The 17,756-nt window shown below is 34.1% G+C and overlaps 2 protein-coding genes across 2 annotated transcripts in view; both read left to right on the top strand.

Annotated features, from left to right (window-relative positions):
* Positions 1-11,468, top strand: part of LOC134538668 (B9 domain-containing protein 1) — a 41,976-nt gene extending 30,508 nt beyond the window's left edge. Inside the window, exons 5-6 of the mRNA XM_063380127.1 lie at positions 4,006-4,124; positions 11,240-11,468. Of these exons, the coding sequence (XP_063236197.1) occupies positions 4,006-4,124; positions 11,240-11,340 (220 nt within the window). The 3' untranslated portion in view covers positions 11,341-11,468. The remainder of the gene's footprint in view (positions 1-4,005; positions 4,125-11,239) is intronic.
* LOC134527075 (piezo-type mechanosensitive ion channel component-like) overlaps positions 11,342-17,756 on the top strand; it is a 252,374-nt gene continuing 245,959 nt past the window's right edge. The window contains exon 1 of the mRNA XM_063359411.1: positions 11,342-11,426. The gene's annotated coding sequence lies outside the window, so the exon portion shown is untranslated. The remainder of the gene's footprint in view (positions 11,427-17,756) is intronic.

Here is a 17,756-nt window from a genome sequence, read left to right as displayed (position 1 = left end):
TTATTTGCATTAAAGATGGTAATGGTGAGAAAGTAAGAAGGTTAAATGATTCATGACAAGGTCAATCAAAGATGCATACGAAGCATTCAAAAAAGATAACCCTTTTATAAAAATGGGTCTTTTAAAGTTTTATGCCTTATAGCCAAGGTGGGTGAAAATTCAGCAAGAACAGACTATGTGTTCTTGTATTTACTGCAGTAACTTGCAACTATTCTATGTAGCTCTTTGAAATATAACAAATAACAAAATTGAGGAAGAAAATATTATACTGAAGTGTTTGTGTAATGAAACAAGGAATAAAGATTGCTGGCTCGAGGAGTGTGGTGACTGTCGCGGCACAGAAACATTAACTGTTGAAAATTTTGTCTTGGATGAAGGTAAAGAAGTTACATTTGTGATTTGGAAACATGGTGACCTTATAAAAAAAAACTATCTGTAAATAATTTTCTGGAACATGTAAGGCATTGAGTTAAGAAAGCTAAGCCTCACAGTTACATTAGGAAAATACAAAGGGAAGGAATAGCTGAAGCAAGAAGTTCTGTCCAACAAAATAACGTGATCTTGTTTAACATTTTCATTTTGCTAAGAACTAGTTGGTTGTATTGCCTGATGAAATCCAAACTTGCCACTGGCAAACTGATCAGCTTTCACTGTTTACCTGTGTTGCATTCTTTGGTCCGGAAATAAAAAGTTTCGTTGTAGTATCTGATGATACAGCTCACGACTCTGCTCACGTTCTCTGTGCTTTAGAGATTATAAAACTCAAAATTTAAAAACTTTGCCAGTTAGAACTTTTGAGTTCAATAGTGTACATTACAGATTGGGCGGCTGGACATTTCAAAAATAGGTTTCAACTATATGAACTATGTAAAAAATACTCAAACTATTGAAAAAAAAATTGATTTTTTCTGGTACAGGGCATGAAAATGTGCATGTGATGCAATAGGCGGTTTGTGTAAGCACTTAAAAACTAAGTTCAATCTTCGGGCAGTGTGTGTTAATGCTATTAGAGATTATGCTTCATTTGTGGCTGAAGTAGGTAATCTTGTACCAAAGATAACTCTTTTGGCTCTTGAAAGTAAAACAATCCAAACGTGTAGGTCATGTAAGGAAAAAGAATGTGCTATTGTAAAACCAGTTGTTGGATTACAATCAAATCATTATTGGCTGATTAAAAATTAGACATTCATGGGAAGCACAATTAAATATCTAACCAGGTTAAAATATATTATTCAATAAATGATTTCCAAGTAGGCTGGTTCGTTGCTTGTGTTTACGATCAGAATTGGTGGATGGGACAGGTCACTGGTATATCTAAAGAGTTAAATGACATCACTGTGTCTTTTATGCATCCCTATGATCCAGCTAAAAGGTTTCAGTGGCCACAGGAACCTGGAAAGAAGGATGAATGTCGGGGCCACTACAAAACGTTTTGTTAGCAGTAAGCAATCCTACCCCACTTGGACAATCAGCAAGACTCCACACTTTCAACAAAGCTGAGTTGATGAAGATCCAGCAGATCTGTCTTTAATACACCAAAAAATATTTTAGGTAGTTGGCCAATATATGTTACATATAGATGAGGAAGGGTAAGGAGTCTACATTTAATTAATTAGATATTGGTTTCAATTTTACTTAACTTAAGGTTTTCATGTGAGTTACAGTGCAGCATATGTATTATATGTTTGTATATCTATTATATGTACATATTATATTAATGTCATAATGTATACACAGACTCTCCTTTTGTTATTCCCAAGGTTTACCCAATTTACAAATTACATCTCATATTTAGAGACCAACAAAACATATTTGTTAATTAGTGTGCAGACCTTAGAAAATGTAATAAAATTACATTTAAAATTTTTTTTAGATACCGTTACAGGCAAAAACACACTATCCAACAAAGTGCATGCTATTAATAAAGGTTAGGACTACCAACTGACCAATTTTCATATTTTTAAGAAATGGGGTTTTTGAGTAATTGTCAATCAAAAATGGCACTTTTGTCAAATTTGGCAAAATTTAAAGTTAAATGTTAATAATTTGATGCATCATAGAATTAAAAGCAATTTTTTCTGTAAAACTACTGTAATAGGTCTACATAATGCCAGAATTACTTTTTATGAAAATTGATTATTCCATGTGTTTGAAAATTCAAAAAAAAATTAAAAAGTTTGTCAAATTTTTGAGTTTCCTCCCTTTAAAGATATTGTCATGGGGCTGATTGGAACTATACCACTCTGTAGTTCAATATAATAGCTACAAAATAAAAAACAAAAATCAATGGAATCCATTTAATAGTTTTGAAATGCCGCTCATTTGTAAAACGGGCTTTTTTTCCACCTTTTATTGATGTTGAACCAACTTCAAAGGCTATAAAAGATTTTTTGGGGCTAAATCCTTTCAGCACACTTCTTATCTCCACCAGTTATAACTGCTGTAATTTTTAAAGCAAATCTGTGATGGTGACCTAACACATTTTCTTACTAACTGCCTGAATTGAGGTGGAATGGCTGTAGCATATTTCTTAGATGTGGATTAACTTTCAGATTCTAAGACAAAAAGTTAAGATCTGATTATACGTATGCTATTAAGAGTTAGGAGATTTAGACCTAGACTTACTTTCCTTGTAGGGAAAATCTTCTCATTGTGCATGTATACATTTATGCAAAAATTATCTTTCTCCAGGAATTACCATCATCAAAATGAAATTAGCCATTTTATTCATTTGTAATTTTTATTTATGAAATATGTATTTTTATTGTTGTTTATGTTTCATTTGTTAATTACCTGCCTCTTAAAGGCCTCAACTGTTGACAAGCAGTCAAATTGTAAAGAAATAATCAGAATATAAAACATATGTGTGCCGAGTCTTTCAGTACTCACCAGAGATGTGTAACATCTTACCTTGGTAACAGGCTAATTCATGTTGCAAATACACTTCTAATATGAAACTCAGACATGAAACTTAATGTATAATTCTTTAAAATAATTCAGATGGACATAAATATACGAAAATTGTGTTTTCAACTACATTTCTGGGCTCGAATCACACATAATTTCTGCACTTGCCACTAACATTCACGACTGAGCAGCTACATTGATGATTGAATTGTTGATGAGTTGACTGAAATTTTAAACTATATAATGAAACTGCTCTGGTAAAATTAAAAAGATTTGAAAAAATACTAAACCCCGGCTTTGGACCGGTTTTCGACAAGGAATTTTATTAAAATTTTGCTCATCTTGTTAAAATTCATTAAACTTTAATACTACATAAAAAAAATAAATGAAATAATAACTATTATAATCATTATTTTATGCTGCTCTTGTTGGACTCATGCCCTGTGGCAAGTAGACATACCAACATTCCTTGTATCCACCTCATGAACTGTCTCACGTTCCTTGCTAACATACACTCTAAGTTATTCCACTCATCTATAGTTCTTACTAGCAGTGTGTTATCAGAACTTTTCTAGAGTTTTCCCTCCTGCTTTTGTACACCACTCTTTCTAGCGTGTCCCCACTCTCCCATACATCATTAAATAATTAATCTCTGAACCATATTCTGTCCTGTTCTAAAGTAGTGTGTTGCTTTCCAACAAAGAAAACCACATTCATTGACATGTATGCCATTCCCGTACAGGGACAACATAGAAATGATATGAAATATTAGTCATAAACCAAATTTTTCTCCTTATTTTTGATCATTAAATTTTTAAGTTTTTATATCATATCCCACATAAGTATGATCGTTATTTTTTTTTTTTCCTTCAGATGTTCAATGGTTCTTGAACCAAATGACTAGTCTGACCAGCCTAATTTTAAGTTTTGATGATTCCCTAATATCATTTTAAGTTAATGCCAGGTTGTAAATTTATATTGATGAAATTAATAAAAAAAAATTTCATTTTTATTTTTATGTGTACTTTTGTAGCTAGTTTCATTTGAAGCAAAAAGGTTTTGGTATTTACTTCTGCTGCGCTCTTTATTTCTTTGCAGACTGCCCATGTTTGTGCCAGAGACATCGTCACTTCTCCAGAAGCTAACTTGTTGGCTGACAGGTCGCAGGCCTGAGTACATTGACTCCCGTGTTCTGGCGCGAGGCGAAGGAAGGCAAGGTAACAGTGAAAAAAATATACCATTCAAATTTGTACTTATAGTTTCAGATTGGAAGAATTGTGTGATATACAGAATAGAGCAAAAAGTGTGTATCAGTTTGAAAGGGCTATTAAAAAAAGGCGTAACTCACAGAAATTAAGTTTATTTTAGTGAAATCAGTGAACATCCCCAGTTTTTTATTGAGTTCGGAAGATCACACCAGTAAAATGGTGACCATCAGCAGCGATGCATTGATGAAAGCAATTTCGGAACTCTTCGACCACTTTTTGGCACATTTCAAGGAGTGTAGTTGTGATTTCCTCCCGAATTCGCATCTCCAGTTCTTCCAAGAACAGATGTTTCCTGCGTGCTTCGTCTCTATGAAGGGTAATGTAGGGTCGCCGAAGTGCTCACTGGATTTGAAATGTTTGTGACTGCTTTGTGTGGGGTTATGTACTTCAAGAAAAGGTTTTCAGACATCATCCTCATACCTTGGAAGAAATGAAGATGTGAATTTGGGAGGAAATCACCACAATATCCCTCGAAATATGCTGAAAAGTGGTCAAAGAGGTCAAAATTTGCCTTCATCAATGCATCGTTGCTATTGCCACCACCTGTTTGATTTGATCTCCTGAATTTGATTTTAAAAAATGGGGATGTATACTGATTCCAATAAAATAAACCTCATTCCTGTAAGTTGCTCCATTTTTTTTAATAGACCTTCAAAATTGATACGCAACTTTTGCCCCATCCTGTTTTACGGTATTAACTGGTACATGTAGGCAGTAGGTGTCCACATCTGCATGATTACATGGTAAGTGTGTGAAGCCTTTTTTTATTCAGTTAATTGTTGTGCCATATTGGTTAGACGCCCAAAACATTGGCTGAAGTGTTTGTGGAAACAATTTAAACCAACTTTTTTTTTATGAAAGAGGCAGTTTTTAAGGATGGAGATTCTAATTCATACTTACTAACCACCAGCACAAGTTATCAAGCACCAATTCTGCATTGTTTTAGGCAGAACCATGTGGCGATGGTGAGGTTAAAAAGTGACTTCAAATAAGTCACAGCATGCCGTCTCCTGGCAGTTCTTAACTCCGTATGTATAGGGTTACCAGAGGAGTAACATAAAAAAGAGGTCTTTTACAACTAAGTGACAGGAAAAGAAAATGGAAAGACCCAATATACACCTATCCCTCACTTAGCACGACTAATTCGTTCCTAAAGATGCTCGTGTTATACTAAAATTCATATTCTGAAGCATTAGTTTCCATAAATAGCAAGGCTAATTTATTTAATGTATTCCTTAATTGTGCAGGAATATACTTTACGTAATATAAATACGTTGAATAATACTCAGCTATAAATATATCACACCATTTATCTTTATATGCCTCATCGCACTTTGTATGACAAGTCCGACGCTATGTAATAGGAGAAACGTGGTTATGTACTTTATCGTCAGTCGGCTGGCTGACTTGCCCGCCTGGGCGTGACCTTCAACTCACGTCGCGTACTTTTCCAAACCATCCTTTACTGACAGTGAAACCGATATTACTGTCGGGATAATTATAATTTAATTTTTCAAAAATTAAAGTGCTTATTTGTGTATCACCACCTGGTTCACACCATTCCTGTCAAGCCAATTTTTTTCATTGCAGCATTCATTTAACAACCTTTTCCACGTGAATCATCTGTTCATTTCTGTTCCAGCATCTAATGTCAAATATATTCCCGCTAGTACAACCAACAGCATCAGATTTATATGAACTTTTGGCATTATGAGTAGGGCCCCTTGAAAGTGGTAAATAAATTTTTCAGATTTTGTCATTAAAAATTAGCAAAAGCGGTGTTAAAATTCACTTAAAAACACAAAATCGGTGCTAAAATTCACTTAAAAACACAAAAGTGGTGCTATAAACTTGAAAAAAAAAATTGTGTGTTACTGTAAATATATCTGAAATTATTTAAGTTAAATAATTTTACTTGAACCTACTCATTACTGAACACCCTAAACAGTAAAATTACATATATTTATATGACAAACTTTTGATTTTGACATTGTGGAAAGTTCTTTACATATTAATTAAAAGTCTTGTGAATGACAAATATTCTTCACATAATTCACAACAAAGAAATTAAAATATGTATTTTCAATTTCACATAAAAATATTCCATGTTTCTGTTAAAAACAGCAACGCTTTAAATGTTTGTGCCAAAGTACTTGGCAAGCATCAATTCAACATTGCTGGCTTTTAAACCAGTCCGCAAATCACTAAAAATGTGTCCATACGCAGAGAATGCCCGCTCACTGTCCACATTTGATGCAGGAATCCACAGCACTGAAACTGCTTGTGTCACAAATGTTGGATGTCGCTCACGAAGACCTTGCAAAACTTTCAGGACATCAATGGTATGCCCTTCTGCCAAAATTACAGCAACTTGCTGCTGAAATGAAAGATAACCTTGCAGAAATTCTGTTTGAGTTAGTGTGTTCATCAGTGGGATATGCTGTGTGCATGCGAACATCTTTTCATTGACAGTGTTAGTGGGAATGTTTTGAATACCAAACAATTTGTCGATGGCACTGAAAAATCATTTTGCTGTATCTTTGTCCTTCAGACTTTGAAGTTTTGTAAGACACTTCAAGCCTAAGCTCTTGAGGTCTTCCTTCACAGCACACTGTTTAACTTGTGTTGGGAGTTTATCAATTGCAGCAGAGGTTTATTTCCTGAATATACCTCTGCTAACCAGCAAAAAGTTGTTCTCCAAGTCGGCTAATATTGAGTACAATTTGTAACTGAGCAAATAATGGGATCCTTCAAGTTCCACAATTTTCTCAGTAAGTGTGGAGCAGTGTTCTACGAGGAACTGTGCAAAGCATATCACAGTGTCACGCATGGTGATACTCATGTTACTGAAGTATTCTGCAGCACTACCACCATCATCTATCTGCTCAGTGGCGTCTCGTCAGGGCAAGCAAGGCAAGCAGTGCTTGCCCAGGCAGTTTCCAGACATTGTATTTTTTAAATAAAATATTTTATTCAGAATAGTATTTTACTTTGGCTCATGCAGTTAGGTGAATGTATTTTTTACACTATCTTCTTGGGACCCAATACTGTGTGCTGTGCGCTATAAGAAAATAACTCGCTGACACACAACACATGCTGTTTTAGAAGCGTTGCTAGGTTTAGAAGCGCTGGTAGGACCGTTTTCAGCAAGAAGGCTGCCGCAGTAGTTTCCTTTCAGAAGGGGGTTTGCATGGTACAAAGGTTCGAGGAGGGGATTGGCTGTAAAAATACATGGTAGAAGCTACGAAGGTAACGGTTTCTTGCCGAACTGAAGTGAACATGGCCGAAGCAGACGGTGGAATTCTTCCGCCGACTGCTTCGGCTATGTCCGCTACAGTTGGGCACTGCAGGTGGCGAGGTGGCGTTCCAGGAATGGAATGATTGACGTACCATTTTATTGGTACACGTATCAGTTAACAGAGTTTCTGATCACGTATGAAGATCATTTCTTTTGTGTTGGTATGAAAAATACCCAGATTTAATTTTTACTATTCTAGTAAATTTTTATGAGGTTGTTCTCTTTATTTTAAGTACTTACTTTGCCATGTGTTGTCTGTTTATATATTTTGCACAAGTTATCGATGATACTACACTCCCACTTAGTATTTAAATAATGTAGAGTAGGTATTTTATTATCAGAATAATGTAAGTCAAACATTATTATTTTTTCAAAAATAATTTATAATTTAAACAAAAAATGTCAATCTTTCTACCTGTGAAATAGTCAATGTTCAGTTAAGAAAACTACTTAAATAGCACCCTTTTGTACCTTGAAATCCATATTTTCCCGAGGGAGGACCCCTGGACCCCCCCCCCCCTTCCCCCCGGCTGTGTTTTGGGGTGAATGGAGTTGTTGCTTCCCCTCATGTAAACCTCACGCCTCACCACTGTATCTGCTTGAAGAACTAATCAAGTCTTCAAGGTACTGTGCAATGTACTCAACCAAATGGAACCATGAGTTCCGCCACATCATTACTGGTAATGGGAAGAGTATAGCTTTCTTTTCACCACCTGGATACTTATTCTTAAGGAATGATGTGTATCTGTGTTTTTTTTGAATGCCTTTAGACACACATATTCAATTCGGGCAGTGATGTGCTCCACAAACTAGCAATTATATTAAGTTTGTGTGCTCAGCACTGAACATGAACCATACCATCTGAGAATATTACCCGTAACGAGTCCATGCACTTAGTCATGTAGCGGGCAGAGTCACTAACAACAGCTACAGCATAATTTCTTACTGTGCCACTACAGACAAAATTGCTCGTGAACACTCCGTTTCATTTGCATTTTCTAATTCTTTAACTGCTCCTACAAATATACGCTGTGTACCAATGTCCGCAAGAATACGTATCAATACATTGAACATACAACACCCCATTCTGTTTGTTGTTTCATCACTCATAATGACTATCTTCTGATTTGCTACAGCTTGCTTTACCTGTAGCGAGAGCTCCTCACTGATTTTTGGTACATAAGTTTCTCTTAAAACTTGGGCAGATAGTATGTCACCTGAACCTGAAATTAAAGTACTGAATATGGACATTGTTGACATAAATATGTAACTCTAAGTAAACATGTCTTGACATCATCCCTTCATATAATTTTAAAAACAACAACCTAATTTATATTTTTGAAAATATACTAGTCCTAACATCAAAATTATCAAACCAATTGACATAGCATTATTTGTAAGTGCAAAATTGAATCATACCTGGAACATATTTATGAAGCCAGTTTTGCAGGCACTTGTTATCTGCCTTTTCAATTAGAATATTGATTTCCAGCTACATGTTGGTGAAATCAACAATAAATTCCTGTTTATTTTGTTTTAATGTCTGACCTTTATCAATTGAGCTGACAATGCTCAGCTGTTTAGGAGTAGTATTGTTTTTGAGATGATATTCTTTCTTTTTTTTGTGAGAGTCGCCATGTACATGCTTTTTGCATGTGTCTTTGCGATGCCAATCAACGCGACTGTCACAATACATACACATCATTATTTGGTTTCGTTCATCAAAAACGAAGAAACTATCACTTTTGAATTCCTGTGCTCTTTCATGTAATGAAAGGAATTTTAACATTTTGTAAAACTTTTCACCATAAAAATGTCAACATATACACAAAAAAAAGCCAACTTGCGAGATATTACAGTTCGCCCGATAATCTGCTTGATACTACGACACTGTTCCAACTGTATGCCAGCGCCCCCGGCTGAGGTGGTATGGCCACTCACGTAAGGCTGTTCCAAACACCGTTCGCCACCATTCGCCCAATCATCTGCATGCTTTTGTATTTATCCGGTTTCGCTGTTCCAAGCTGACGTAAAGGAAAATAAACGCCGTAGTTTTGCGTATTTTTACAGTATACTTTTGGGTTTAACATTATAACGTGAGCATGTGTAAGCTTTTGTTTTCTTTAGTGCATTTATGACTAATGTTCAGTGGCGGCCATGTTGCGGTGTTTGTTTACCAGTGACAAGCAAGTCTTTTACCCAGTATTTAAATTTCGAATAAAAACACTGCGATTTTGCGTTTTAATACTAAATTTCGTGTAAAAATGATGTGTTATGGTGGTTTCACGTAAAAACTGTATTTTACGGTGATTTCGCGTTTATCGTCGTTTAATCGCGATCGCGAAAAGAACAGGCCCCTAATTATGAGTGATCAAGCATGTACAGTTACTGGCAGCTGAATGGGCAGACGTTGCATTTTTTTGAGTGAATTTCCTGCCACTGGCGAGACTGAGTTCACAGCCCGGTTTGTGGCCAGGCGACAACGGTACGGCAAGGCGGCATACGGGCGGACAAAAAAAACATTTGGTCTTTTACACTCCATAGCCGCAATTTAACTTGCCACAGCCGATGTTTGTACAACAGCCAATAGCGTAGACAGACCTGCGCGCGATTCTCTTCCCCCCCCTTGTATGGCTAAATATATCCCACAGCACATGTTCACAGAAGTTAAAACACACTTCGTGGTGTCGTGCTCGACTTTTTTTTTTTGCCTGCCGAGATTTCATGCTAACTGAAGTTTACAGACGTGCTATTTGAGACTGGGGCAGTAAAATTAAAATGGCGCTAAATGAATTCGCACAATCTGAAGCCGTGCTAAGTGAGGGATAGGTGTACAGTTATTTCATGGTTTTATATTAAATTTATTATACAGCAAAAATATTAAGAGCCCTAAAAAACAATTCTGGAAAAATAAATTAATTTAGAAGAAACAATTTTTTTTTGTATTTGAATACTTTCTCAACAATTTTACATATTATTTGTATAACTGACCTTACATAACCAACCTTGTTTTCAGGGTCAATGAATAGGAGGTTTCACCCAAGGAAAGAGGTATTGAAAAATATAACTGAATAGCTTTTTTTTTCCAGCAAAAGCTTAAAAATACAAAAAGAATTAAAATAAAATAAAATAAATTTCTTTCTCTCACTACTACTAAAAAATAGAGATATTTCATATTTTAATAGAAATGTCTTCCAAAAATTTATAAAGGTTATAAAAAGAGGTCATGTCCAGGTAAATGAGGATGATTGTAGCCCAAAGGAGGTACTTAAAAGAAAGGTTTTTTACTGGTTTGGGTTTTAAATTTAGAAGAAAGTTTTTATTTGAATCCCTGCAGAAACTTAACTTTAGAACTTGTTTAAATTTAGAACTTGTGTAAATGTATACTGAGTGCTAGAAGTAGATTATGACATTATGAGATACGTAAATAGATTTTTCCTCAATAGACATCCACCATCAGGGATGTGAAAATACATAAAGGCATTTAACATATTTGTGGATTGACTGTCATATATCACTTGATTAGAAGCAGCTTTCATATCCCTCTCTCACATCCTGTCATAATGGATCAGAATTTCTTAGCGTTCAGTGATACATACATAACAGGTAATGTTTAGTTTACTTGTGTGATGTGTCTAAATTACATAACAATAAATTACGTATAACATTTGCTCTAAAATGAAATGTGTTTTTATCATTGATTGAAGACATGTTCATAAAATTGCTCTCAATTTTTATTACAAGTATGTGTTTTTTTTATGTACAGTGACACGTGTTCGATCACATGGATCTGTGGAAGTTAACTTCAACGTCGTCGTTCGAAATATGTCGCACATGGGTTATGACTTTGTCAACAAAACTGCTTGAAGATTTTTGTCGCTACAGCATACAACACTGTAACTGTTTTTTGGATAACCTGATTAGTGCTGAATTTTTTTTTTGTGATACGATTTGTAAGTTATTTATATATTGTGATAATAAAAGAATTATCTGTACATTTATTTTTGACTTTCTGAAAATTACCTTCCTTAAAATATTTTACAGATATTGTGGTAATTTTTCTCATTGCAAGCATTTATACAGTGGTGTAAAGAGAGGGTTGGCTGCCTAATAAAAGAAAGCAGGAATTAATTATTATTGTTTACCATCTCATCGACATCAAAGTCATTAGAGATGATAGGGATGATCAGATGAAAATGAAGTATTCACAGAATGAATGCATGGGGGAGATGGGAATACTTAGAGAAAACAGGGGAGATAGGAATACTTCAAGAAAACTCATAGGCTCACGGAAATGTCTACCACATTTTCCATCTGTGAAAATTCTGGGTTCTTCCAACACGAATCAAAGCTAGATAGCCTTGGTAAGGGGGAAGTTTTGACCACTCACCCACCTTGGCTGGTACTGTATTCACCTCAAAATAATGCTACTCAAATATAATTTAGCCTCAAACTTTTCAATTGCGAATCTAGGAAAAATACTATGTTCCGTGAACAAATATTGTGCTGATTGGCAGTTTCCTTTGGGATGGTGGATGAGGAGGGAGATGGAGTGGGATGGTGAATGAGGAGGGAGATGGAGGGAAAGAGGAGAGAAAGGTCGAACTCTACATCACCTAGTTCCAGGGGCCCAATGTTTGAAACACTCGGCTTCCAGTTGTACGCGAGTTTGACTATAATGGTGAACTTGCACACGAGACCATTCTCGGAAGAGTTGCTGTGCTCGAACGAAAATTTGCTGTACACGATATCATTTCTTATCTTAGAGACAGATGTCGCATGCAGCCCGTGTGCAACAAAGAAATTTGGTTTTCATGTTGTGGTTAATTTTTTCCACAGCAAGGCGAGCGTCTTTTATTTCTCGCTTGTTGCCGCATGCATGTTGTATGCAATTTTTCTACCACCAATCCTTTTTTTCATTTACAAACACACTGACTATAATTATTTATACATAATGCTGCAGCTAAATCATTTTAAAAAATTTCCACTTATTAAGTTTTTGAGGCCAATTGTTTTCAACATATAGGAAGCTTTTAAGTGCTTCTGTGCTCCTTGCAGTTTATCCTTTGCAGGTTAAGTCAAGTATGTAAATTAATGCTGTGAGTCTGTTGTATGTTACATTTTTTTACAACTGTTCTATATTCCGATTTTAAAATAATGGGAATCAGCTTCAAAATGCAATCAACAGTTACAGTCAAGCATCATTATGTATTGTACCAAAAAAAATTATTTATCTTGTATAATTAAGTAGCTATGAAAATACTAAATAATAAGTTCACTTAGTGGATTTATAAGGACATGGCTCTCAGCTGACTTAGCTGGACTAGCCTAAACAAATGTGAAAAGTCTAACCAATAAGAGTACAAATAAATACATCAATCAGTCCAGATAAAATAGCTGATAGTTCTTTGTAAAGTTACATAGAAATAAAAATACAATTTTTAAATAAGTTCACTGCATGGCATTTTGAAGGCATGGTGCTCGCAGTATTCATTTCTGTACCTGATCTATTATAATCTACGTTGACCACTTCAAATATAACTAATTTCTCCTTATAAGAGTAAAATATGTATACATGTTCCAGAATAAAATTACTACAGTATCGCAATGCTGCTGTACGGAGTAATCAAGAATAATACTATTCTAAGAAATTAATCACATTTTATTTAGTATACAAATGAAAGAATATTACTGTATATACCATACATGGTGAAATGTAATAACTATGATATTAATATAACATGTTCATCACACAACAGAATAAGTTTAGGCCACAAGTATATAAATGCATACCGTAGATCTCAGAACTTACTTAAAAAAAAATTAAGTAGAATTATTACTCAAGCTGAATTGTTCAGCAATTTGTTATCTTTAAATAATGCTGACATAATATATTTATGCTAGTTCTATCTATTTATTTAAAACAGCTCTCTCTATCACCAGAAGTAGGCCTACAAGTTAGATTGTATTCAGCATACGAGAGAAAGATTATTATGAATGTAGGGTATAAGATATAAGACAACAAATGTAGGGTATAGAGTATAGTGTGAAATATAATGATTATAATATTTAAATTAACATGTTCGTCAAACGACAGAATAAGTTGAGGCCAAGAATACAAATGCAATGAACATATCGTAGATCTCAGAACGTAGCTACATTCCTAGCAGAATTATTACTCAAGATAAATAACACAGGCCAACAATAAAAACACTTTACAACAATTTTACCTAATTATTATGGTTTTGGATGTGCTAAGTCCGAAAATTACAAAAAAAATAAGTCATATACCCACCAATTTGTCATATTTTTATATTAAAAATATGAAAAGTTAATTTTTCATATAATATTTGTGCATTTTATTACATTGAAACATGCATTAAAATCAAATGTTATTAGCTTGGCAGTTCTGGAAAATGGGACAGCTGTTTTCAGTGTTTGGCCCATGTGCTCTAAGTATGGCTAACCGTGGGTGTAAAAATTGTCCTAACACTTTTTGTTATATACGTGGTTAGTTTTTAGGTCAAAAACATCAAAGAAACATTACTGGTTTTGTAAAAAAATGTATACATTGCATATTTTGATGTAAAAATAGGTAATCAAGAAAAATTTTGGGCTCTTATAAGGTATTTTATGTTTGTGTCGAGGATATTAGGAAATGATCTATATAAAAAAAAACTTTTAGATTTGCAGTACTCATGGTATGGAGAGAGCAAAAAAAGAGGTAATTCAAAAGATTGTTATTTTTGCAGAGTTGATGTTTCTGGGTATAACTCCAAAAATAAGAGAGTAATTGTTTAACAGAACCTTCCTTCAGCTATTCAGTAGGTAGGACATGGACAGTCACTTCTTGTCCCTGAGGCACCTCAGTATATTGATGACATTTTACAGTCGATTGAAACTGAGTCTGATGAAAGTGGACCGGGTGATGAGTTTCAATGTCCTGCAGAAAATTTAGAACCACTGTTGTTTACAAAAGCTGAGTTAAAAGATTTAGTGAGAGATTTGGGTTTGACTAAGGAAAAAAAACATAATTGCTTGGTTCTATGCTGAAAGAAAATTTTTTATTGGCTTCTGGAACATTATATACAAACATCAACAGTTTGCTCAGTTTTTCAAGCAGGAAGATGATTTGGTTCATCGCCATGATATTGGTAGTCTTATGAATGATTTTGGTATTGAGTACAAAAAGGAAGATTGGAGACTTTTTATAGACTCATCAAAAACTAGTTTGAAAGCATTTTTTTTACACAATGGAAATACTTATGCTTCACTGTCTGCTCATTCAGTCCTTAGGAAGGACACGAAACTGTTGACTTGATTTTATGATGATGTTATGTGGAGATTTGAAAGTTGTTTGATGATCCTTGGTCAACAAAAGGGATTTACAATGTTTCTATGTTTTATATGTGAGAGGGACAGCAGAGCAAGGGATTGACATTGGTCCACAAAACACCTGGCGAGAACATTTTCATAAAACTTTAGAAGATCCAAAAATTATTCTTTTACCACCTCCACACATCAATTTTGAGTTAATTAAGCAATCTATAAAAGCCTTGCCTAAATATGGTGAATGTTTTAAATATTTGTGTGAAAGATTTCCCCATTTATCAGAAACCAAACTGAAAGAAAGGGTTTATGTTGTGCCGGATATTTGTAAAATGATGTTCAATTCCAACTTTGAAGCAAAGGTGCCTAGAAAGGAAAAGGAGGCTTGAATATCATTTAAGCAAGTTGTGACTTAAGTTTTTTGGCAATGTGAAAAACCCAAACTATGAGCTTATATAGTTCAAAAATCTGGGACGTTTGATAAGACTTAAAGTTCACTTCTCGCACAACCATCTGATTTGTTTTTCTGAAAACTTTGATGATGTGAGTAAGAGCAGGGGAAACGGTTCCATCAGGACATAAAGGTGATGGAAAAACGGTACCAGGAACAGTGGAATATCATGTTGGGTGATTACCGTTGGTCACTTCATCGAGAACAACAAAATGCATCACATCAGAGATAAAGCTATATATGAAGCTTTACAGTCAAAAGGGAAAGAAAATACAAAAAATAAGAATGTAAAATATCTGTACTGAAGTAGTGAATTTTATGGTAAATAAAAATTCTAGCTTAATAATTTAAATAAAAATACAGTTTATGATTCATGTTATTATTTTTTATTCATACAATTTTCCCCATTTTAAAATATAATCCATGTCATATTCTGAGAGAACTGTGGGTGATACAAAAAAAAACTGATAACCAGATACGGTGTCAGCACCTAAAAATATGTAATATTTAAATGTATTTGTTTAAAAAGTTTTTACAAATATTTTTTTGTTGACCTGTGTAATTTTACAAATTGTCTTCTTTAAATAATTCCGACATCAATTTATGGCATTGTTTTTTTTATTAGAAACAGCTCTATTTAGCAGCATTTTTCACAATTCCACATGCAAAATGGCCAATCTGAAGTGTGCAGTCCAGTCACTTCAATTACAAATGCTTTAGCGCACACGACCTGTCTCGAATGATTCCAGCATAATAAAATTGTGCTTCTTTCGAGATAATACTGCGTGACTTTCAACTCGTGTGCTATTAAAAACTAAAACATAGGGCTCCAGGAAGCAATAAACAAGACAGGACTAAAGTGGCATATGTGCAGTTTCAAGCAGAGTATGTAGTTTTTCAACGAAGCTGTTGCCATTATTGTTAATTCACTTTCTTCCAGTGACAAGATATACAATGTTGGAGATTATAATGCAACCCTTTCTTTTGGTGTAAGCAATTATAGTAAAAAATAATGGTTTTATATTTAGTACAGTTTTGTTTTTAAAACAGAAGTTTTTGGTGTTAGTGTTTTCATTTCTATAAAAGCTTATTTGTAAAGCTTACTCCACCGAAATAGTGTTAATATTGATATGGTGTACTTTTACCATAAAATAATTTGTAATATATTGGTCAATTAAATCCACGTGCAAAATCCCCTGTGAATTCCCCCCATCCCCCTCCTTGTTAATTCTACAGATGTGCACTCTTGCTTCTAACTATAAACTATTGAAATGATTTAGATTGAGTCTTGTCTTCCGTGCATGAGTAAAGTATTGGCTTACTATTTTTCAACACGTCTGCCAAATTCCACCAATGTAAACAAAGCCATTTTGGTTTTTTTTACAAATTGTATGCTGACAGGCACACATTTTTCCTTGGGTTAAAATTGAGCAGTGGTTGTTTAGCAGGGTTCTGCAGACAGGGAAAATCTGAAAAATAGGAAAAACTCAAGGAATTGAAAAAGTGTCTTGAATGCAGTATCTTAATGTATTTACTGAATGTATTTTATTCATAATTTAATTTCCTTTTGGTAATCTTGTGTCCAATTTTCACTAGAATTAATTTAGTTCATGGGATACAAACATTACTGTGTATATTGTGTTTTAATTTGAAGCAGAATAATATTTATGAAGGCCTAGTCATTTCAAAATTTTATTAAACAAATGTAGTTGTTAGGTATATACTGGCAGTGTTGGTTAGTTGTATTGATCTAAATGATAGTGCAAATAATAAATTTTTCACTGCTTTTATGTTTGTCGAAATGTGTTGTGAAGTAATTTTTTTAGTATGCATATCAGTTATTTTTTCAGCTAGACTCATGATACAGGGAAAACTCAAAGAAAAGAATTGAAGTGAAAGTGTGTAAACCCCAAGTAGTTATAAGTGAATAGAGCATAAAAAAGTTTGAAACAATAATAAACTACTGTAAATTAACATTTCTGTTACCAGGTAACTATTAAACGTAGGTAGTAGCATCCATAGAGCAAGGAGGGAGCCCCATGCAACAACAGTAATTGCCACAAAATGTATTCCATGGGTGAAGCACGCCAAAGAATATAAACATGTCCAAATACTTCTTACCTCCATGGTCAGGCCTAGGTAGCTGATATGCAATTGTTTCATGTAACTAATTGAAATTTTGTGAAGTTTTAACTGCGATGTCTTTGGAAATAATTTTTATTTTCTAGAATGTGTACTTTTCATTTCATACTGTTGTTGAAATTAATTTTTTACTAAGCTTTTTTTTTTGCTTAAAGCTAATGTATACTGTAGTATGAGTTTAGTAATGTGTGATAAATATTTTTGAAAATTTTAGTGTTATAGAATATTATTTTGTATTTAATAATAATTGTACATTATGGTGTTACTTTAAGAGGTATTTCCATATAACCTATTAATTGACAAAATATTCACTTAATGTCATCACCGTAAGTGTTAATGTCTGTTAATGTAATATTTTTGC

This window comes from Bacillus rossius, chromosome 1 (genome assembly GCF_032445375.1).
Source record: "Bacillus rossius redtenbacheri isolate Brsri chromosome 1, Brsri_v3, whole genome shotgun sequence".
Taxonomy (NCBI): Eukaryota; Metazoa; Arthropoda; class Insecta; order Phasmatodea; family Bacillidae; genus Bacillus; species Bacillus rossius.
This window is presented reverse-complemented; position numbering and strand designations above follow the sequence as displayed.